Source organism: Fundulus heteroclitus, chromosome 24, assembly GCF_011125445.2.
Source record: "Fundulus heteroclitus isolate FHET01 chromosome 24, MU-UCD_Fhet_4.1, whole genome shotgun sequence".
Taxonomy (NCBI): domain Eukaryota; kingdom Metazoa; phylum Chordata; class Actinopteri; order Cyprinodontiformes; family Fundulidae; genus Fundulus; species Fundulus heteroclitus.
Genome location: NC_046384.1, coordinates 24,742,025 through 24,767,351, shown reverse-complemented (window position 1 = coordinate 24,767,351; position 25,327 = coordinate 24,742,025). Strand labels below are relative to the sequence as shown.

General features: G+C 37.9%; 1 protein-coding gene across 1 annotated transcript in view; it reads left to right on the top strand.

Moving 5' to 3' along the window:
• LOC118557830 (receptor tyrosine-protein kinase erbB-4-like) overlaps positions 1-24,859 on the top strand; it is a 263,294-nt gene extending 238,435 nt beyond the window's left edge. Inside the window, exon 3 of the mRNA XM_036128250.1 lies at positions 24,514-24,859. Within this exon, the coding sequence (XP_035984143.1) occupies positions 24,514-24,762 (249 nt within the window). The 3' untranslated portion in view covers positions 24,763-24,859. The remainder of the gene's footprint in view (positions 1-24,513) is intronic.
• The last annotated feature ends 468 nt before the right edge of the window (positions 24,860-25,327 follow it).

The window sequence follows — 25,327 nt, the reverse complement described above, 5'->3', positions numbered from 1 at the left end:
ATTTTTGTCATCATAAGAATGTTGATATACAATGACAGCGGTAAATTAAACATGCCATAGTTTCCATCCATCAACGTTTTCTTCATGTGCATTTTCAAATATCGCATTATAAAAGTTTGGTGGAAGTGGCAAGATTCAGGTTAACTTCCTCAATTTCACTAAAAAGATTTTACACTCGCTTGAGGTAGGTTTTGACTTTTGCGGAAAAGAGTTGATGTGCAAAACAGGAGATGGAAACACATTTGTCGAATAGGTTCTGACACAGCAAACATTTTCCTCACCTGACTGATGAGATGTTTCTGCAGTCATCGTCTCCCTGGCTGTTCCCATTTTCTTCTCTACGCCTCCAAACTGCATGTAACACCACCAATACTAGTTCACATGACAGAACAATCACAGCTTGCCAGATAGCAACACATTCCTGAAAACATGTCTCCACATTTCTCAAAAGTGTGGTCCATGCTGGTTTGCAACCTCTACTACCTCTTTATCACAGCCTTGCGTACCTGTCAACTTCTGACGAAATTACGCTTTGTGTAACTTGGCTTATTCGCTCCAAACCAGTGGATGGAAACACCCCTAATTCGCATTTTCTTTTTTGTGAAATTTTAAAAGCCTGTTAAAAATTTGCATGATAATCATATGGAAATATGGCAACTGTTGACAAGCCTCAAAAACTAAAAGCAGAGTACAGCTTGTGGCTTCTACTATTTGAGAGCAGCAATACAAATCAATGTGTTTATCAAGATGACCAAATGCAGTAATTGTGTGCTGTCTAGCCTTAAAATTGCAATACTTAATTATACTGGTCCCCTGAGGCAGCATTCTTGATCATCTGTAAGCTGTTCTTTGCTGATTTCTTTAGTTTAATTAGTTATTAAACTAAATTAAATGATTTAAGATTTGCGTGTGGTGTTTGAGTCCAGTGATGTGCAAATGCAGCTATACAAAATATAGCCACAAAAGCCACAGCAATATATATATATATATATATATATATATATATATATATATATATATATATATATATATATATATATATATATATATTAGGGCTGGGCAACGATTAAAATTTTTAATCGTGATTAATCGCATAATTTGCCCGATTAATCATGATTAATCGCTTTGTATGCGCAAACTCCAAGAATTAATTCAAAAGTAGTGTAAAGAGCACTTTTATTTTAATGTTCTGCTGCCATATGAACAAAAGTGTTGTAACATTTGTAGCACTTATTTTATACTGGATATTTTCAAACCATCTATTGAATTTAGTGCACTAGTTGATCTTTTCTTCATAAGAGAACAGCAAGCACTGCAGCCAAAATATGGCCTTTTTTGACCTGCTGTATATTAGCCAGTCCCTAAGCTTGATGTATCATAAAACTGTTGACCTTTTGGGTTTTGTGGTTTTTATTTTATTATTACAATTAAATAATAATAATAATAATAACAATAATGTTATGTTCAGTGTTTTTTTGCTAATCCACCTCTTATATATTTCAATCCTTATCTAATTTTGTCTGTGTTGTGTGCACCTGCCTGTTGCTTTAATCCTATAAATTTTCCCGTCGTGGGATAAAAAAAGGATTAGCTAATGTTATCTTATCTTAAATAACACTTTTTAATATATGTACTGGGTTCTTTCAAGGTCTTAATTACATGTTATGTGTGGGCTCCAGTAACATATGATAGATAATATCTACTTTGAAAGTCAACATGAACTGCTGCTAAGATGACCACTGATCTACGTGGATGTTCCATGGAGGACTGAAACGCCTCAGTCAGAGACGTCTGTGGGTCTGTCAGGGCAATGACAGAAGTTTCGTCTCCTCTCTCCGTTTCTGTGGCTCGACGTTTTCATGTTTTTTCACGTGCTTAGATAAATTTGTTGTGTTTCCACTGAAATGAACCGGCTTTTTACAAAACATACAGCTTGATTTCATTTACGGTATTAAAATAAAGCCAAACGGTGCTACTTCCCCTGTTCATGTTTTTTTGCTGCTGCGGTCTCTCTCAGCTGTTTGTATGTTAAGTTTGTGTGAGAGCTGAGTGGGCAGACCAGGCTGAGCCTGCGTGCTGATTGGCTGGCGCCGCTGAGCCATGTACGAGAGGGGAGGGGGAGCACCAGAGTGCTGCCGTGACACGCATAGACATCATATACGTAGACGCCCCATTGTACGCTGCCGGCCGCTAGGCCGACGTGCCTACAGGGCGGCCATCTTGGGTCAGACCACAGATCAGACATAAATCTACACACATAAATATATGTGTATATATATATATATATATATATATATATATATATATATATATACACACACACACACACACACACACACACTGTATATATAGACTATACACACAGACACCGATCTACAGACAACAGCACTGATCTACATAGGAGCAAACCTATATACACACAAGTGAGAGCAGAAGCAGAGGTGCCCATACAAGCATTTAAAAATTGTATAATACAAACCGCAATTATCACTAAAAAAATAAATTATATAAAAAAAAATATGGGGGAAAAAAATCAACAAAAAACCTAATAACGCATCTTAGAATCAAATACATTACAAAATCTTAGCAAAAACTGTATAATATTTTACCACCACCCCCCCCCCCCCCCCCCCCTCCACACACACACACACACACACACACACACACACACAAATCATGTCTATCCAGTAATTTAGGACCATTTTGTTTGTTTTTTTGTGCACCAATATATAATAAGCGGAGTAAAAGTCGGGCTTCCTGGGACGGAGCTCTGGAAGTTTGCTTACTTTCAATACAAAATCGAAATTATTTATTAAGATAGACAATAATTTAATTCAATCAATTGGTCCCATGTAGCCCCTAAAGGGGTGACGTTTTCAGTCAGTTAATTTATCTGGAAATCGTGTGAGAATTCACCGGATTCAGAGTGTCTGAAAACATAAAGTACATTTTCCTGAATTGACTTGTATTCTGTCTGACTGCAGCGTGGTCTGACCTAAGATGGCCGCTCTGTCGGCACGCCTCTCACCTGAGGACGCGGCGTCTACGTATTCATGTCTGTGGTGACACGTGCTGACTGACACTGACTGAAAGCATGTGAGCAACATGCGCGATAAAATAAATATCGCCGTTAATAGTCTAATGAATTAACACGAAATTAACGCGTTAACTTGCCCAGCCCTAATGTATATATATATATATATATATATATATATATATATAAACATTTTTGTTTATCTTTAGCACAAAATAATATGAATTATCAGTAAATATTTTGAAGTCCAAATTGCCCAATCCTACCACAGTGCCATGTTTGTAGCGCCGGTCCTACCAATATCTTTCCGTTTATCCTCTTGGCAGTTAAAAAAATGCAACATAGCCACAGATTAATTCACAAGTATGTAAACTGTTTCTCCCCGTACATTTTGAATATCTTCCCCCTGCAGTAAAAGATGCAGCTGTAATGTTGAGAGGAAGGAACTTTTTTTTTTCCTTCAGTGACATTTACACAGAGTGTGTTTGTAAGAGCATACATTTCCGTGTGCAGCACCGCATCGCAAGCCGAGTGCGATATGCAAATTCTCTTTGTGTGCCTTGCTTTGTTTCTTCCTAAGTCAGGGAGATTCCAGTTGTGACAGCGACGCATCGAGCAAACTTGTTTCTCTCCGTTTATTCCGTCACATCCACTTTGCACTTCAGTTATGTTGCTCTGAAGACATTTCGTCTGATGTCACTTACTGAATCCAAGTTTGTTCTCTTCATATTGCTATTTGCACTCTACATATTAATGAAATATGAATGCTGTGCATGAGCATTCATGATACATACGCATAATAACGGGTTCAGGGAAACACATGAAAGTTGACAAGACTTAGTTTTATTGCATGATCTTTAACCCAAAGTCTGAAAAGTGTTGTTTTTTTGTCATTTCTTTTTTACAAGGTTGAGTATATTGAAATGCATGTTTATGTGGTTCACTGAAACCAAGATTTATTCAAAGCTTTTTATTAAATAGATAATCAATTGTAATTATCTCAGTCAAAATAATTAGCATAGTCATTTCTGAGATTTTCTTCCATTTTACCTATGGGTAAAGATTGGCTTATTGATATTTTAGCTTCACATAATGTTATGGAGGCTTTTATTTTGCTTTTATTCATTTGTTCTTTTCACAAACATTAAAATGTAGGAAAACCATCTAATATGCAATAATAGCAATGGTGAAAAAAATCCAGAAAAATTAGGAAACTTTTCAAAAATTGTAAATAAACTGAATAAAAGTATATTATTTTAAACTACTAGTCATACCTTTCTGTATAGTGAATGAAACTCATTTTGACATACTCTGCCACATATAGAAACACATGTTATGGACAGTTCTTCTCATTTATTATGAGAAAATGTTGAGCTATGTAGTTGTAAAATGGTAAATAAAATTGACCCTCCCAAAAACACATCTGGATGCTTACACGTTTGAGAACTTTCATTTGTATTTATCTTGCTTCTCTATATTTATGTACATGTTTTTAATCAAACATTAAAAAGGTATGTTCTGTTCAGCTGCAGCAACAGGTTGAGGAATGTTTGCTTAAAACTAAACTTGGACACAAATGTCTCAGGATCTTTATGGAATACTATCAAAAGTCACTCATCTGAAAAGATGGTTAGCTTATTTGTTGGGGATGTTGGAATTTGGCCTCATCTCCTTTTTAATGCTTTTAAAGTGTGACAATTCATACCATGCTCTGCGGATATGTATTTACCTGCTTTACAGGTGATATCAATCCGATAATCTACTTATTGTCACCCATAAGGAAATGTGGTTCATGGATTCAGCAAATCCCTCAGAGTTATTTTGCCTTTTTTCAGGGACCATGATCTCTTGTGTGTCTTGGGAAGAATGTGATTCTGATGATGACTTCAAGCCATGACTTTTGGTGTGAACTGAAATGCTTCAGGGCGAGAGTTTGAATCAGAGATGCTGATCCTCCTCTTCTTCAAACAAAACCCCCGGAAACGTCGGAAATGTCGCTTTGGAGGATGAAACTCATGGGCTCTTTGCTTCTATTTAAATTATTTTACATTAAGATGTAAAGAAGCTCACAGCTGGTAAAGACTCAAACGTCATAACCTTGAGCATGACTAAGCCTAGAAAATCAGAGCTTACGCAAATTTTGGTCATAAACGTCATAAAATTTGGAGAAAACATCTTGCTATCTAAGAGTTAGGTTGTTTCACAAATATTCAAAGGCGGAATGCTCCTTAAAGATAACCTGACAGAAAGTCAAAAATCAGGACATCTATCTCTGAGGAGGCCACTTTAATTCCAGCGCAATAAATAATGGAAATATTACCCCATCACTGATGCTAAAATCATTTCCAAAATAGATGACTAATACCTTCCCTCAGCATTATAAGCACTTGCACAAATGCTTTATAAAGAGACAAGAGTGATCAAATCTGACATGGCTCTAATCAGTCACGCAGCTTTCCTGGTTACCTGCCACAAAATGTAATTGCTGCTTGCAGATTCTACAGTTTGCTTTTCATTAAGAGGGAGACAAATAGTCCGTAATTGTTTCTGGTCTTCTCGACTAGATTAGAGAAAATCAGCAGCCAAAGCTCTCTTGCGTATTCTCTGGATGGAAATGAAAATCTGTTTTGAGTGAAACAGTGCTGATTTATGGAGATGCATTGGTCTGGCATTCATCGTCAAGGTAAACTCTGAAATGTTTTTTTTTTTTTTTACCATTGTTCATTTGGATTGAGTTTTCAGTTTATTATACTTATTCCACTGGTTGCCAGTTACTATTTGGTTGACTGTTGGCTGCAACTCTTAAGTTTGACACAAGCTATGCTTTGTTCTCCTTAACGAAGTTGAAACAAAGAAACTTTACCTTGCAGCCTGAGTTGTACCCCCAACGTTACAATTTATTTTTCAATTACATGGTCATAAAAATATCTAATAAGCTGTAAAGTTTGAATTTGGGCTTGAAAAGTTGGAGCTTGCTGAACATCCCCATGTTTACAATCCAATATGGCTGCCACAAACCAGTAGGACACAGTAATGTGTAACATCTTTTATTGAGCTGGTGCCTTTGGTGCTTGAATGCTTAAAATGGAGAGAGATACGTTGTCATTACCCTATAGCGGTTAGGACTAAGACAGTTAGCTTATCCTCTGGTTTTATGGCTTGCAGCTGGACTGTGCTTTACTTGGGTATGATATTATTCCTAGATTCAAGCTCCAAGACAGACAGGCAGACAAAGCAGCTACATCTGTCTTAAAAACACCAGATCTAAAAATAATTTATGCTATTAACCTAATCTTACTTGTAAGTTATTTTCTGAGTCAACATGTGTGTTCTGCTTTGTGTGTAAAAATGTTCCATGCACTGAAGGGCAAAGAATACAAGGGTTACCATGAAGGTAACATCTATGGATGAGAAGAGAAAAATGTAAGACTGTGCTTCCCTGTGTGAGGGTAAATTTGATTTATGTCCCTACTGGTCTCTTCTAACACAATCATTAACTGAAACTGGTATTTTGCTTCTATACATTCACATCCTAACTCTTTGGGAATTCATGCGTTTTTGTCTTCTTTCCCGCTGACATAAATTTATTATCCAGGCTAAGTCCTGTATTGTCTACCTATGGCTGCATCCTACCTCTGCAGACGGCCCAATCATCAATCACTTGGAAGGGCCATTAAGCACCTTTTCTTCTCTTTGGAGGAGTGAGCTGACATTAGGCCTTACTGGTCACTCTTTCTCCTCTACATACACTCATCGAACCCTTCCTCAATGCTATTGTTTGGGTTCTTATGAAAATATGCAGGGATCTGAAATCAGCAATACATGACCTAGGTAGTGTCAAGCATAGCATGGCATGTGCCTTTTTTGTCTACAGTCACTGTCAAGCAGGCAGGAGCCAGCCTGTGGGTGATGTGCACAAGCTTTGTCACATAACTGCATTATGTAGGGTTCCCAAAGGCAACAGCATAATGTGATACTCCACACGACTGTTGCTGGGGCTTTTTAGCTGCAGCTCCAAGTTCAGACACTGTATGGCTCTGTCATTGTTCCGATTTTGTCTGCTAATGGCCTGCAACCACCCGCCCCCCTTTGGTAGTTTTTAATTTCGCAATCAGGCTCTTGACCATAAATGCATCTTGACAACGCAGACGGCACTTGTGAAACGAGTCTATATGAGATTGTCGGGCTGTCGGAGGTGATGAATATCAGCGCCGAGAGCCTATGGCAGAGCAGATGCCAGAGGTGCTCCCCTGGATATCAGCACACATACACACATTTACATGGCAGCACTGTCAACCCAAAGTGATTGTGAACGCTAGCTGGGAGTGTTGAAACTGAATTGTGTCCATGTCTTGGTATCAGTTTGGTGAGTTCAGTGGCACGTTGAATTGCTGGCATATACAATCAAAAAGTTTAAATCATCTCATTGGATGTATCCATCAAAGTCCTTTATATGGGTTGATGTTGTATTTTTGATTACTGCAGGCAGGGTATAACTTAGAATTATGACAAAAAGACAGTACATCCTCTTTCAATTATCCTTTTTCTGGACATGTCAAAACATATTAGAATAATTCTGCCTTTGCAAGGATCCAGAAATATGAAAATTTAACTCAAATGTTCCTATTATAATATGATATTTGATCCACTGTTTTTGCCAGCATTGCTTCTGTCCATCGATGTATTCTTTGCTGTAAAATTCAGTTGAGTCCCCTTCACTACATTTTGAGCAGGTTCTGGTTTGGGATCATGGCTGGATCATTACAACAAGAGACATTTTGATTGTCCAGCCATTCTGTTGCAAGTAAGCTGCTGCGTTTGAATCCATTTTCCTGCTGATGAGTCAGTAAGGGTCAAGCTTCGACTGTTGGACAGATTGCTTAAAATGCGGCTATAGAATACTGTGGAATACATTGCACTCTGTGGTTCAATCAGTGACTGCAAGGTTGTCCCTTCACCATTGTACTTGCTGTGCTTGGCGTTCTCCAAACGTGGCCAATTGTCTCCACTGTAGTCTCTGCCGTCCAAAGGGACATTGTTTCAGAAGTCTTGTGGTTCACTTTGATGTAGCTTTGAGAACCTAAGACATGCTGACTTTTTTTCTAAGAGGTCTGTTAAGGGTCTGGACAACTGATAAATTCAATACATTTTGTATTGCATAATCCTGTATATTCTTCCGTGATGGTATCAAGGCGTTGGTTGTTTATACCTGTAATACTTTAGTTTGTACTTTAAATTTAAATTGTACTTTGGTTGGTTTAGCTGTTCTTTTTATATCTATCTTTGCAGGAGTAGAAGCAGACTCAGAGGATGTTATATTGCTCTCTCCCTTTCCTCCTCTTTTTCTTTCATGTTTTCTGCCTTCTAGCGGAAGCTTAGGGGAGACCATGCCTTTGGTGGGGCAGGTCCTAAAATGTAAGATAAAGGGGTTGTCTCATCTATTTATCTCCTTTATTTCCTCTTCTACCTTCCCGTTTCTGTGTGTAAAACAGTAATGCTCCACTTGTGAAAGTAAAATCTGTTGGGCTCTTTTTGACATTAAGACAACAATTCTTAATGCTACACTTACACATACAAAAAAGAAGAACCGTAGGTTTAAGAAGCTCAGCTGGCTCCAGCAGCAACGTACTTACATCTGTTTGCTAAAGACCAGATCATTTTTATTGTTTTCTGATTTGTAAAAGTCAAAAACATAAAAGAGGCGCTCTTTCTTTTTTTTCACTGTGACTTTAGATTTCCTCTTCATCCAATTTTGTTTTTGTCTTTGAGGATTCGTAAGTAGGCTTTAACTGACTGAAGATCTTTTTACACTTTGAAACTGTGTTTTTCCTCCAAATTTAAGAGAACAAAAGGAAAATACATTTTGATAAAGGAGAGAGAATAAAAGCACCCTTGAAAAAAAAACTGCAGTTTTCTCCTTAATGCTACTGGTCAAGGATCTAAACCACCTCTGAATATGAAAATCTGTGTGTGGGTTCAAAACACTCCTTCTCACATGTTTGATGTCGCTTCCATTTGAAGTGAGGAAAATCTTCTCCTTATCTCCAGCCCTCTTTCTTTTTTTCCAGTTTTGGCTTTGTTGATCTTACATGAATACCTCAGAGTGCAATCAGCAAAAGTTGAGATCTCTCATCACAGGCCCCTAAAAAATTTAAAATCTTCACATAAGCCTCCGCTGAGCTTTTACTGCAGTGACATTCCGTACATAAGGTTATGTCTCCATTTAAAGTCAACAGTACCTTCTTCTTTTTCTCTGGGTTTTTTCAGATCTTAAATGTAAAACACAAGCGCTATCTCCATACCTGGGAGTCAAACCGTTGCTCAGAGGTGAAAGAGCACATGTCTTTTCTCACGGAGCTCATTGAAGAATATCTAAACAGGTCCTGGCCCAGCCGGTGACTTTCCTGCCGCATGAAGTAGGAATGCACCGATGCTTCAGTCGGATCAAACTGTTGGGAGTTGGGAGTCTTTGCCGCTTAGATGGACCGCTGCATTCTCCTTGACTCACTGACAAAGGGCTCTATATGTATGGAAATGAGCCATAATGGCTGTAATATGTGCTTCATCTCTTGTATTTGATGTCATTAAAGTCTTTTTTTTACCATCTTGATGTCTTTCCTTCTCTCTCTTTTGTAACTTCCATCTTCTCTCCATTCTTCCTCTCCTCCAGATGACAGGAACAGGTGCCCTATTAATTATGCTTTATTCTATATCTCCCCTGTGTCCTACCTTCTGTGCAAACTTTATCTCCTAACTTTAGGGATCTTCTGCATTTGATCTCTGGGCAGAATTTTGTTTTCAGGCCACCATGCAATTGGCATAAGTTGGCATCAAGATGATGAAAATCTGAATAAAAAGTTTGAAATAGATAACAGAATACATTTACAAAGCTTTTATTTACATTATGATAAAAGGGTGGCATATTATTACTGCTTTGTTTAATTTCTTTAAATGGATCAATGATATTTTGGGATTTCCAAACAACATTTTGATAGCTCTATTTTTATACTTTATTTATTTATTTATTTTGTATACAAAGTAAAGAAATAAATACAAAAAGGGGTACATACACAGAGTAGAACATTTTAGGGTTTAGCAAGACATCTTAAAAAAACAGGAAAACCAAGGTTGACCAGGCAGGAAAAAAGTAATAATAATAATAATAATAATAATAATAATAATAATAAAAACTGTCTAGATGTATCAAAGTTGAAAGGCATCCCATTATTTGCAGACTTAAATAAGTTTTCTTCCAGAGAAATACAGATATTTAGCTGGAATACAGATATTTGTCTGGTAAGGAATTTTAGATATTTAGCTGGTTTTCCTTACCAGCTAAATATCTGTATTCCTCTGGAAGAAAACTTGTTTAGGTCATCTCCATGGCATGATGCTGCCATCACCATGTTCCACAGTGGCTATGGTGCATTCAGAGTTCTGTATAATAAATGGTAGTTTTGCACCTTGTCCAATCACCTACAACGGTTAAAGCTTCCTAGCCAGGAAATAAACTGGGGTTTAGGAAGGACCAGTAACATTTAAAGCCCTGCATCTTATCTTTGTGAGAATAACATTGTTGCCTGGACGCAGAAGTGTTACTTACCCATCGCTAACATTTTTTGACTATATTCCAGAGCTGCACAATATAATTAAGAATTCCTTCATTGTCCTGCAATGGGGAAATCTGGGTGTGACAGTGGCAAACACATAAACAATTACACACAACTATTAGCAATGAGGGAAAGAAATAGAAGAAGACAAAAAGAGCAAACTGGTCTAAGTTAGTTCTAAAGAAACACCAATAGTAGAAGACAAGCGTAAATACCAGAGTAAGTGTTGAACAAAAGACATACTATTTGACAATGGAAAAAAAAAAAAAAACTCCAGCCTGTTTACATAAATTACAATAATTGAATATGCAATATTTACATAAAGTACGATAAAAAAATATCCAAGCATAGTAGTGCAGCAGCATCCCTAGCTAAGGCAAGTGTTCCAGGGCAAGGGGGTTCCATGGCAAGGGTCACACTACATAAGCCTTACCCTTCAGTTGGGGTGAAGTTTTTTTAAACTTAATATCTTTTTAATTAAACCTTTATTTGACCAGGTAAAAGACCCATTAAGGTTGAGATGTCTTTTACAAGGGTGACCTGGCTGCAGCGCACATCATAGTAGACAAAATAAGTAGATAACAAATAACAAATTAAATTAAACACTGAGAATATAAATTGTGAGCAAAGTGGCAATTAAAATCCAGAAGTTGTAATTTGGGTAACAACCTAAAAATGTAAAATTGTAATCAGTTAAAATTTAAAAAACATAGGCACTGTGGATTCTTCATTGCCAGTTTCTCAGGGCACAGGGGAAGGCCCTCAGTGAAACCAGTTCTGACAGTTCAAGTTGGAACATAAGACCACTACCAAACCATAAATGGCATAAATTCAAACATTTCAAGGTAAACAAACATGCCTGGCTCACATTTGCCAAAAAAAAATTCTTGATGATTTCCATGACTTTTAGAAAAATATTCTATGGACTAACGACACAAAATAGCATTTTTTTTCAGGATGTGCATAAAGTTATACATTTGCTATAAAACTAACACAACATTTAGAAAAGAACGTCCTGATATTCAAACATGGTGGTAATAGTGTGATAATGCAGGTCTGCTTTGCCTCTTAAGAACTTTGATGACCTGCAGTGATTCATGCTACCATCAATTCTGCTATCTAGAAAATCCTGAAAGAGAATTTCCCACCTTCAGTTTATGAATTTCATACACAGATGGGTTATGCTAAATAAAGGAAGTAACAAAAATAAGCTTCTGCAGGGGCCTACAGAAAGTCCAGACTTAAATTTGATTGAGATGCTGTGACATGACCTTAAAAAAGTTTTTCATGCTAAAATCCCTCCAGTGTGTTTAAATAATAATATAAAAAAACAATTCTCCAATTGCTTTTCCGCATAGCACCAGGTTCATTAGAATGGCCTTTTTCCCTTATCAAATTAAATCATTGTTTAAAAACCGCTTTTTGTATTTCCTAATTTTATCTTTTTCTGATATAAAACCTGATCTGAAACATTTACATTTACAAAAAAAAAAAAAAGCAAAATATGAGCAATCTGTGAGGTGGTTTTTAACACAACTGTAGTTATATTGTTGTTTGTACATTTTCGGTATAAGAAAGCTGAAAGCCGCTTCTGTTGCCCTTCAGCTCTACTGGTTGAAGGTTACAATTTTTTATTTATTTATCCTAAGATAGCAAACTGTTTTCTCATGATATTATCTGTATGTCTTAATAAATCCTGACTGCAAGTTGTACTTTCTGCAGCGCACATGCTAGGGAACTCAGAGAGGATCACATATTGTTTTTCATGATCACAACAAACATGTCATTATTTTATGCTAACAAATCTGGGGCTTCACAGGGATCAAGCTGCTTTGACCCAAATCGGCTTAGCCTGATCAAAACAAACAGTCAGAGAAAATGGAGACATGACTTTGGTTCTTAATAAATGTGTAAATGATAAAGCTCTCTCGCTATGTGTAAACGGGGAGATAGGGCTAAATCAAAGCAAACTCCACAGGTTGTGAAAGTAAGTTGTGCATATCCATGTAGAAAGTTTCAAGATTAAATGTGGATTAGGCCCCAAACTGTTCTCAGAAAGACTCCTGGAGAAAAGAGTGTGCATACCTATTAACTGTGTTTGGCAAGGTTCCCTGGGTAACTGCGAAGTAGGCTGAATGAGTAAATTACAATAGACGCACAGGCAATTAGCCTGAAAACATCATACACTTTGTTAGATTTGTTAGCAGAAGTGCCTGGAAGTTATGTTTCAATTACAACTGAAGGGTGCCTAGCGCTGTGGGAGTCGCATGATGTTTTACATCTTCAATATTAAACCTGGTTTTATCAACTCATGCTCAGTTATGACACAGATGAATGCAAAAGCAGGAAGAGTGAATTACAATTCCCTAAAAGATAGACCATTTTACTCCACTACATAAATGTTATATGCAAACAGTCGACCTGCCTCATAGGCATACTAAGTCGATGCAGAACAGTACGAGATAATTTCTGTTTCCAAACCATGGCCATATTCTATCTATATTATGTTGTGTGGAGCAAAGCACTTCTATCTAAAGGTGCAACAGTTGGGATATAGCAATTTCCAAATATGTAAAAATTATATCTGACCCAGAGGATAGGAAAGGAAAAGGAATCCTACTTGTTGGATCTGGTTTGGCATACCATATTTTTTAAATACACTCTTAAGACTCCTTGATATTTTATGAGATGTAGCTGACACACTCAAAAATCTGGGGAATCTTTGTTTCAGCACGAGTCTGAGAAATTTAAATAATTGCTGGTGATAGTTGGTGTTGGCGTTCCAGTGTTATTATGAGCTCATATTTGTGTACCGTTGCCTTTTAAAAAAAAGCCCAACACAGTCATCTTTCTTTGATCCAATTGCATAATAGTCTTAGTTCTATGGATAGAAATGTTTGCATGGCCATGCTTTTTTAAACATTAGCCGACTGGTGTGACATGGCATCGCACATTCTAGTTTATTTTACCAACCTAATCCATTGCCTTTTTACTGTCCAATGTGGTTAACTGGCATATTTGAATACACTTTCTAAAGTATTTTCTTAATTTAGTATTCAAAGAAATGTTAGAATTAGCATGCTTATTTTACATTTAGAATACTGATTTGGCCCAAGGCAAAGTTAATGATGTTACAAATTTACTTACACTCATTTGCCTTTTGCTAATATCAGTGTGGCTGATTTATGAATTTGAATATAATCTCTACAACAGATATTAATCTGTTTGATGTAATACTCTAAAAAAAAAAAAGTTAGTGCGCCATACTGGTATAACTCAGTTTATTATGTCCTATTATTTATAATCCCTTGCTTTTTACCAGTTCCCTATGTAGTTATGTTTTTTAATGAGATTGCATAATGTGGCATTAATAGAAATTTTGCATTTGCGTGCTTGTTTGCCTAGTCCAGGGCTCAATATGGTTTATTTTACACTCATAAGCAGTTTTTGAAAGCCTAATTATATCTTTAGAGGTGTTGGAGGCTATCTTTTTTTCTCAATAGGATGTTGTAGTAGTATGGAGGGAGACGTTAGCATTGACAAACTAACAGTACCATTAAAAAACGCTTTTTGCAGCAACTGCTTGTTATTGCTGTTTATTTTGACTTATATTTATGTATTTTTATTTCACAATTTACTTATTTGCCTATTACTAAAGCAAGATGTGATCAACTTAAATAGCTTTTTATAAATGTTAGCATTAGCATTCACTTCATAGCACTTGTTTGTGTATTTCCTATACCTCATGATAATTTTGAAATGCTCCTTTTAGTCAATGAGGACATGTTCTAAACGCTCTGCTCGACGTGGACATTGTATCCAGGACTTGGTTGCAGTCTTTTAGGTGAACTATCTGCACATAAAGCTATGTGTGGATTTGATTGTAGGAAATGATGCAAAGATTTTGTGGAACACAGAAAATAATAACTCTCTGTTCCATTAGATTCAGGCTTTAATCAAAAATCTCAGTTGAAATGCAATCTACAAAAAGATGTGTCTTCAGGTAGTTTTTTTTCCTGCTTTAATGCACCTACCAACGTTTTTCTAAGATCATTTTAAAGGGGATTAGAAGGGTGTGTGTCAGGCACCTTGTGGATAAAAATTAGCCCTCACATTTCTTGTTAGGTGCATGTTTTTTTTTGTTTTTTTTTTATAGAACACACGTGTAATAGTTTCAGCTTCCATGTGCATCTTTTTAAATTTGAGCACCTCACTCAGAGGGCCGCAGTGAGCCACCACAAGTAGCAGCCACTTCAGTTTTTGAGTTTGTGCTTCTGAAACAGAGCCAGGTTGATGTGGCGCGAGGGGAAAACGCAGGTGCTTGTGTTTACTTCCCTCCGGACCTCCCTCCTCCTTGTCTCACAGAGGAATGCAGTTAAATATTGATCAAGTTAGCTTTCAGGGAAAAAGAAAAATACAGGAACAAAAGGAAATTAAATAGTGTCAAAGTGAAAAGAACAAGGAAAGGCAGGGTAATCCATTAATTTAATTAGGTAAATTACAACAAAATATCCTTTCAAAATCTGTTTTTCTTCTCTCACCTGCCTCCTTCTTCCCTCGCCATTGCTGCTGGAAGGCTTTTCTGCAGTTGCCTAGAAACAGAAAAAAACGTTTTTTTCTTTGGAATGTTGCCAGCAGGTCCCGGAGGCTGGAGGGGACAAGGGGCAACAGTGAAGGCTCTGTGGCGTCTGCCAGCAGCCGAGTGCGGGCCCACAGCTGGGTCGAGTTGTGGTGCAGTCATAACGCCTCCTCCGCACCTGGGGGGGGTCATGGTTTAGTCGATGATCGCAAAGCTCGCCGGGCCTCGGCAGTAAACATCAGGTCACGGGAGGGTCAGAGTGATGAAACAGCAGGACTCTCGACCAATGAAGACACATCAAGTAGCCTCTCAGGAATACCTTTTCTATGCACTTTGTTTTTGGAGGTAGTCATAAGCTGGAATGAACTGCAAAAAGTTCTGCAAACAAATGAAACTCTCAAAACATATATGACAGAAGATAATTTCACCAAGGGGTTTATGACAGGCCGCACAATGGAAATCATTTTACCAATAAGTATGCTAATCAAAGGCTCCACTGAAATGGATTCTACTGCTCTTTTATTATGTCGCTCTTTTTCTTTCCCAATGATTGACACATTGTAATCTTGCTAATAAGCACTTCTGCTGAATGTTTCCTTCGTATTGTGTTTGTGTTTCAATAGGCCAACTTGGCAGGTGTGCGCTGGTGTTTGCTTGGCACTCACCACAGAAGCTAATCTCAGTTACCTGCTATTTTCCTGAAATAAAAGCGTCCCGCATGCTGTCAGTCTCCAGTAATGTACCCCAGGGGTTAGCAGCCAATCAAACCTTGCATTACTCATTCACTCCTTCTCTCCCAACCAATCATCCACATTATTACTGGCCTGTCTGTGGTCATTAAGAGGAGTCTTGAGGACCTTTTTCCCATCCTACCCTGTCATGGATGTTTGAAATTCACCTAAAATAAGACTTGAATTGTCATTAGGCATTGACTTGACTTTATGTCCTCTGGAGAATTAATATATCCATTTATTGCCTACTGCCAGATTGAGAGCCAGACCTTAGCTTCTTCCTCCAAGTCATCTAGGGGGGACTTTGGAAAGTTTTTAAGATATCTGTGACACTAAGTCTCTCATGTGATTCCTGGAACTGCCCTAATCGTTCTTCCTTCTGAGTCTTTTAATTGACTCCACCTTTGGAGAAGGTGTCTAGTAGGTGCCATAATTACTTCAACTGACACTGCTACTAGCTACTCCAAAGTACAGGACTCAGGAGTAACAGCTTAAGTGAAGATTATCAGACCGAAGCTATCTCCAGAAGCAAATCTTGAGGGATATTGAGTTGTTTCTAAACCAGGTGAGACATTTAATCTTTTTAGTGTGTTCTCAATTTCTCCCAAGGCCTCCCAACACAGAGTCAATGTGTGAAACACCCACCTAAAGACACACACATAAAAGGGTCCTGACAAGTGCTCAGATAACTTCCACTGGTTCTGCTCCATCCTCAAATCTCCCAAGGCTGGTTTAGAGGCATAATCGCTTGAAGCAACTTGAATTACTCTGGATTCTCCTCACAGTGGCTAATGTCTGAAATGTATCCCTTGAAAGGCATCCAAAAAGTATCATTGCCAGATGCCCAAACCCCTACCTCTTGCTTCTCCAAAAAGCAGGCAGCAAAGGTATCAACTTTAGTCGGAATACCCAGAACCCAGCTATGTCCAGTTAGACATATTGGAGGATTATGAGGGAGTCCTAAGCAGGCTGTGAGGGATAATATATCCAGTGAGTCTTTTTTTGTACAAAACACTTCCCTTACATGATATCCAAAATAGTTTTTCTGATTCAACTCAACGCTCCCCCAGGATGCTCTTACGTTAATCTTTAAAGTTGAGTAAGACATCTTAAAAATAAGCTAATTTAAGATACTTATCTTCCCGATACCCTGCTAGTTCCTGTCATTAACCACTCTTCATGAACAAAGGTAAAGGCAGGATAGATATTGATAAATATACTGAAAGTTTCTTGACCTCAAAAGACCAATAAAAATCCCAATCTATCGATGTGAACAAGACTCAAAGATTATGAAACCTTTCCAGTGGGTGCATGTAAAGTCAAATTATAACTGACCTTTAAGACTTATTGAATAAGGAAACGGTGAAGTGGTCAAGTCCCAGCACTTTATTTAAGAAACAGAGCTGAGTTTACAGAGATGGAAGTAATCACACCCCACGGTCCAGCTGCAGCCATCTGCCCTGTTTCTGTCTGGCCTTCATCCTCGCGTCTCTACTAATACCTGACCACAGCCTTGCCGTGAGACAAAACAAAGACAGTCTATCCTAGACAATCATTATCCCGCACAGTAATTCCGCAAGCACTGGCCTTGGAAATCAGCAGGACCGTGAAGCTGATATGCAGTCCTCGTGTCTCCAGTGCTCCCCTGTCCGAGTGGCGCCAGGTCATAGTGACATTAGGAAAATATTCCAATAACAGTGCATCAACCCATTCTCAACACAAAGGTGTAATATCTGATTTTCACATGGTGAGGCCAGCAGGACTACATCATCTACCAAAAAAGAGGGATGAATTCTTGAACCGTTGATAACAGAACCAAAATTATAGGTCGAATCGACAATTTTTCCAGAAGTTTATCCAAGTTCCTTTTTGAATAACAGCACAAGTGCAAGACCGTCCTACCTGCTGTTCCACTCCTCAGGAGGATTGCGTGAAAAACTCTCCCAAACACACTCTGGTTTTACTTCTTTCTATTGAAGCCAATGGCAGGGGGAGGGAGTGCATATGGGGTCTTAAGACCCTTCTGTAAACGACTGTGTCCCCCTTATGCCCCCTTCCAAGTCCAGCATTGTTGATGATTATAGTCATATTTTGTGGTTGGTTGTTGTTTATCTGATCCAAAGTCAGAGCAGCCATAAAAGCCACGATTTGATCTGAGTGCTCTCATCTATCAAACTGGATCTGTGCCACACATTTGGTAGAAAAAAAAAACATTCCCATGGACCTGCGGCTCCTTTATTGTGTAATTTGATTGGTCGGATTACAAACTGTGCAATACTCGGGCCACTGGCCAAGCTCTAGCTTCATATGAAGCACCAAATGTGTCACGTGCCACTCATTCGGTCTCTTGTGCCACTTATTCGGTTGCGTGGACTATCATTCGGTTGCGGGCACAGTTTTCCCTGATTGATCACGCATGTTGCGTCCAGCTTTTGGCCGCTTTGGTGCTTCATATGGGTGGGCTGACAGTCCAAGGCTGTCAACCTGCCATGTCCTTTACTCAAACTGGGCAACAATAAAGTGATGCAGCTAATTTTAGAGCAGCCGTGGAGGCAAGAGGGGAGCCTGGTGCGTGTGAACCGCCACAGCAAGAGGTGGCATTAATCTGGCGGAAGTTAGCAGTACAACCTGAATGCTTACCCAGAATGGAATGATTGTAAAAATTGTTAAAAATTACATTATGGTTAAATAATAATGATAAAAACTCTTGATTCTTACATTCACCCAGCAATAAATGAGGTTAAGGCTTACTCAATAACCATAATCAGGGTCCTCTGAGGAGCAGATATACAGGAAGACCTAAAAGCTCTGGCTAATGCTAGAAAACAATAGGAACTCTCTTTGGGAGCTTCAAGATGGCTTTCCATCAAGATGTAAAAATTATATGGTGCTTGGTTCAGTGAAAATCAAAGCATCTATTCCTGAAGTAGCTAAAACCATTAAAAGGTACTTTTCATTCCTACAGCCAGTCCAATACTTTCCTGACAGAAAAAGATTTTTGCACAATAAACTGAGAAAATATAACACATGTACTCAGTAAGGTCAAAAGTGAGCCTCCCTCTCCTCTGCCACATTTTCTTTGCCAATTCAAGGTGCAGTAATAAAAAGAAATGGGCTACAGCAATTGATCACAAATGCAAAGAACTATCACAGATTAATTAATTCCTTTATTTCTCTGAGCAATATATGTAATATGTAATATTATATAAACTAATTGAACCGAAATTTATTCAAAATAAAACACATAAATGTTATGTAGTAATTTAAATAATAATTCTGATAACAAGACAAAAGATGAGCGTCAAAGGAAGGTCCAGTAAAAAATAGAACATTGTAGAATAGAAAGAATGTATTGTCATTATCCACAGTACAATGAGTTTTAAGAGCAGCTCCCTTAAAGTTCACTTAGCACAATGTAAAAATATACTTATAAAACTACAATGCAGTATATATGTATACTAAGTAAAAATACACAAACAAACATAGAAATAAAACATTTAGCACAGGATTGATAAAAAAAATGCAGCACAGATTTGAATCCAATGTGGCGAGCAAAATACTGAGTGTATAGAAGGTCTAAGTCTAATGTGCATTGGTCAACACTAAAGTGTCTGTGCCAATATAGCAGATCTCAGTACCAATTTGAGTTCAGTATGGTAACAGTTTTGGAAAGAAGCTCTTCCTGAGTCTATTTGTTCTGGTCAGTATGGATCTGAAGTGCCATGCCAGAAGGCAACAGGTTGAAGCAATAGAAGCCAGGGCGTGTATTGTCTTGCAGAATGTTTCATGTTATATTTTCCACTCTGGTAAAAAGGTTTTCTATGGTTTGTTTTTGACTTAACACTAAAAGTGCACATGCACAGCCTGCAAGCGGAAACTAAGACGGAATGTCAACGCACACTGATGTTACATGAGAATGTCAGAATGATTGACATGTGGGACCACCAATAGATAAGGCGGTACACCTGGAAGTTGAGGGACAGAGGGGGGTGAGAGCAGGACCAAAACGCCAACCAATTCCTGCCTTTCAGACCGGATGACAGCGATTGGCTAGAATTTTAGGCCTGCATCTCTCACAGTAATGATTTTTTTAAGCTCCTTTTGAATACATAATGTATTGACTATTTTCAGAATGGAAGGTCCATTTTACCCACTATAATAAAAAGTTTTTCTGAACAGGATTACCAACTATGGAAGAGGATTATGGACATTAAAAAAGTCTATTCAATTCTGACTTTATTCTCAGAATTCTGAGAAAAAAGTCAGAATTGTGAAAAAAAAAAAGTTAGAATTCTGAGATTAAAGTCAGAATTCTGACTTTTTTCTCAGAATTCTGAGAATAAAGTCAGAATTGAATAGACTTTTATTTTTATTTTTTGAATGGCCCTAATCCTCTTCCGTAACCAACTATAGCTTTAAGAGAATTCAGTTTGTGGTGTCAAATTCCAAAAAATCACTTGGAACAGGACCAACTTTCTTGTGACAATATGACCCAAATTAAAATTTTAGTTTTATATGGATTAAATGGTATTTATTCAGGCACATGACACTTTTCATTTTTAAAGACCTTCCTATACTGGAAACAACAAGTTAAGTGGTCATAAATCTTCTGTAAGTCAAGAAAAACATTAAGACTGGTTGAAAAAACTCCCATCGACCATGAAATGTCCTTACAAGGGTACAATATTCCATTTTGGCTACATTTTCACTCATAGTTTTGACTTCAAATGCAATAAAGTGATTTTCAACACTGGACAGAAATTGTGGCTTTACCTCTTAGAAGTATCTGATGCTGAACATGAAAAGAAACCTAAGAAAAATATTTTACCAAGTATAAAAAAAGAAGAAATTGTTGAACAGGGGAGGAAAAACGTTATTTTAAGGGCAGGGTTGTTATTTTGCTTGTCAGCACTAGTTGTTATAATGTGTTTTTGATCCATTTACTAGCTGTTATGTGAGTCTTTAAGGCGCTTTTGGGCTGCATTTTGACCATTTCTAATACTTTTTTGAACTGAGAACTTAAGTCTGGGTGTTTTTATGTTCTATATGAATATTAAAAAGGTTACCAGTCAAACGTCAAATTTTCCTGCTCACTTGACCAATATTGTTGCTCTGTTTTTTACATTTCTACATGCATTTATTTAGTGGTGACCCAAGGTTGAGTACTACCACTTTTCTGGAGAATTTCCATGAGAATATTTCTTTTAAAAGTCCAAAGTGCTCATTTTTGCCCTCAATCCTTCAGGCCAACTCTGCAGCTGAATTAATTTGCCTCATCAATTCCAAAGCAAAAAGATAATCAGCTTGATTTTTATAGTGACTTCCGAGAAGGTCAGCTGCTGCACGACGAGGCAGATGGTTGAGGTCTTTGGAGCTGTTCAGACCAATTACTTCAACTTGAAATACAGCCAAATAATATTTTTAAAAAATGTTGCTTCATATGAATAAAATAGCAGTCAAATGAATAACAGCCTTTCAATTTAAAGTAGTTTTTCTTTAGTTATGAAATTTTCAATAATAACTAAGTAACTCTGAATGTGAAAGTCTAATCAACTTGTGATTGTGTCGACATGTGAATCATTTTTGTTTCAATATCCAAATATTTCATAGGAATGACATTTTAAAATGTCAAAAGCAAATTGCATATATAAAATTAGAGGAATGCCATGGCACCTCAAAAGTAACAAATCAAGGAGCTGTAGCAATGTTTGGAGCAAAAGATTTTTTTTCCTACATGTTCACTATTTAAAAAAAAATTATTCTTGCTTAATGTTTCCATAATTTGTTTCTAAGCAGACAGACTTTTAGAAGAAGAAATCTTTGCCATTGCAATTAGACATTCCAAAGAAATTTGTCTTCTGCATTTAACCCATTCCTTTAGGGAGCAGTAAGGCAAGGCAAGGCAAATTTATTTGTATAGCACAATTCAGTACAGAGACAATGCAAAGTGCTTTTCATGATTAAAATATAGGGGGAAAAAAACAGAATAAAAGCAAGTAGGAATAAAATGTAGAAAAAAACAGTTGGACTAAAAAAGTTGAACTAAAGATGTTTCAGTAAAACTGTTTAACTAGAACAGTCGAAGGCAATCCTAAACAAATGTGTTTTTAATCTTGATTTAAAGGAACCCAGGCTTTCCGCACTTTTACAGTTTTCTGGAAGTTTGTTCCAGATAAGTGGAGCATAGGAACTAAATGCTGCTTCTCCGTGTTTAGTTCTGGTTCTAGGTATGCAGAGTAGGCTGGAGCCAGAAGACCTGAGTGGTCTGGATGGCTGATACACTGATAACAAGTCTGTGATGTATTTAGGTGCTAAGCCATTCAGGGATTTATAGACTAACAGGAGGATTTTAAAGTCTATTCTCTGAGATATAGGGAGCCAGTGGAAGGACTTTAGAACCGGGTCCATGTTCTCTACTTTCTTAGTCTTAGTGAGGATGCGGGCAGCAGCGTTCTGGATCAGCTGCAGCTGTCTGATCCACTTTTTAGGCAGACCTGTGAAAACACTGTTGCAGTAATCAGTTCGACTAAAAATAAACGCAATGATTATTTTTTCCAGATCCTGCTGAGACATTAGTCCTTTAATCCTGGAAATGTTCTTCAGGTGATGGAAAGCCGACCTTGTAATTGTCTTTAAATGCTTTTGGAGGTTCAGGTCTGAGTTCATCACTACTCCCAGATTTCAGGCCTGATCAGTGGTTCCTAGCTGAAGTGACTGAAGCTGTGTGCTAACTTTTGATCTCTCCTCTATTTGTCCGAAAATTATTACTTCAGTTTTGTTTTTATTCAATTGAAGAACATTTTGGCACATCCAGGCATTGATTTCTTCTAGGCATTTACTCAGTGCCTGAACTGGTTCATAGTCACCGGTGACATGGTGATGTAAAGCTGTGTGTCGTCTGCATAGTTATGGTAGCTGATGTTGTTGTTTTTTTATTATCTGAGAAAGAGGCAGCATGTAGATATTGAATAGGAGGGAATCCAGGGTGGACCCTTGGGGAACCCCGCATGTGATTTTTGTCATCTCTGGTGTAAAGTTACCTACTGATAAAAAAAAGTCCCTGTCCTTTAAGTAGGATTTAAATCAGTTGAGAGCTGTACCAGAAAGGCCGACCCAGTTTTCCAGGCGTTCTAATAGCTCAGTAGGCAGCTATCACAGCATCCTGGGAGCAACCAGGTGCTAAGGGTCTTGCTCAGGGACCCACAGTGGCAGTCTGCTGGATTAAGCAGGGTACTTGCAACCTTCTCAGAGGGCAGGCGCACTGTTCTAACCACTAGGCCACCACCACTCCTTTCCTATGTTATTCCATGGTGGTTTATTGGTGGTCTTCAGGTGTTTTGAAGCTCTTTCAAAGCTTTTGATAGACCTTTGGCTGTTTTTTTGCCTATTTTTTATTGAAGAGTCAGGGCATGATGATTCTGTACCAGTGTTGTAGTACTCGAGTCCGAGACTCGAACTCGAGTCCGAGTCATTAGCTAAATTTAGAGACTCGTGACTTGACTTGGACTTGCGCACTGATGACTCGAACTTGGACTCGGACTCCTACATTCAGATCATTCTGACTCGGAAATTGAGAAAAAGACTTGACTTTTTTTTATATCATTAGGCTATAATTTTAATATGTCATTAGAATATTATTTGGCGTATGATTTTAATATCTAAATTATTAGTGCAATGTGGTGGAGTGTCAATTTTTTTTTTGTTTAAAAACATGTAGGCTATGCTTACTTTAGTGCGGAACTTGGACTCGATTTGATCAATAAGGACTCGACTTGGATCAATAGTGACTTGACTCGGACTCGACTCTGATTTTGTTTTGAATGACTTGGACTTGACTCGGACTTGAACACTGGAGACTCGAACCTGGACTCGGACTCGCGGCATAGTGACTTGACTACAACACTGTTCTGTACCATGATGATTCTGCCTGCTCACTTATTCAGTGTTCACCACAGCAAATAACTACAACTTGCATACAGACTTGGGAGTGTTGTACGCCAGATCCATTTCCTGGCCAGGATTCAAAGCTGGGTCCCCTTTATCAAACACACATTACACCACATAGGGACTACCCAGGTTGCTTAGATGCAGGACAAATGTTAGCCTACTCTGAGTATGTTGACCTTAATGTCACTCTGAGCTTGCTTCACTTCAGGTCATGCTGACCATGATTTTAAAGGTCATTTACTGTGAAAGTTATCTCTTCTAATATTACATTTTGGCATGGTAAAGCTTTAAGAAAAGCTTACGAGCCGTAACTCCAGAAATTCTTTAACCATTCCCTGGAAAAGAAAGATACTCAGATATGCAAGGGGTTCTCTCATTCTCTTCAGATGTTGCTGTTGAAAAGGCACAAAGTATTATTAGCATATAACACTGCAATAATTTCTTTTATTCCTTTATCTGTAACATTTTTACACAATTAAATAAACTTTCTTTGTTACCAAATTTATAAAATGATGCATGATTTTCAATTTATTTTACAAAGAAAATTGTGCATATGTTATAAACTGACTTTTACTATAACTATCCCTTGCTTTCTTTCTGTTTTCCATACAGTCCATACGAGAAGTGACCGGCTATGTCCTGGTTGCACTGAATCAATTCGAGTACCTGCCCCTGGAGAACCTGCGGATAATCCGAGGCACCAAACTGTACGAGGGGCGCTATGCTCTGGCCATCTTCCTCAACTACAGGCGGGACGGCTTCTATGGCCTGAGGCAGCTGGGTTTACGCAACCTCACAGGTAAGATAGACGTCAACCCAAAATATTTACTTTTTTCTTTGTTCCTACACAGAAAAATCTAGAAAAGTATGCAACGTGTTTTCAGAAATTATGATTTCCAGACTTTATTTCAAATTCTATTGCCTAAATGCTGAATCCTTCCTTCCATCATTCCTCCTTTGTTGCATTTCTTCCAACCCCTGTGTTTCCTTCCTTCCTTCCTTCCTTCCTTCCTTCCTTCCTTCCTTCCTTCCTTCCTTCCTTCCTTCCTTCCTTCCTTCCTCATGAATGCATAGGGAACTTTAATATTTCATAATCTGAAATGAACATAGGGGGCTGAGAAAATCAAGGATCTTTTGATGAAAACTGTGTTTTAAATCCTCTGTGAGGTCAAACACAAACTAAGACAGGAAACTTTTTGAAAGCCTCATAGCCCTAACTAATCAACTATATTTTACTGTCTTTGTGATAACTCGGAGGTGGCAAATGTATTATTTAGCCACTTAAACTCCCCCTCAGAATGAATTATAAGCTCTTTTTTTAATTTGTGCTTCCAACCAATTTTCTGCTCTAAAAAATGCTGGTTTGAATTCTTTTCACTCCCACACATACAGACATATTACAGTTTTAGAAACTAAGTCACAACAT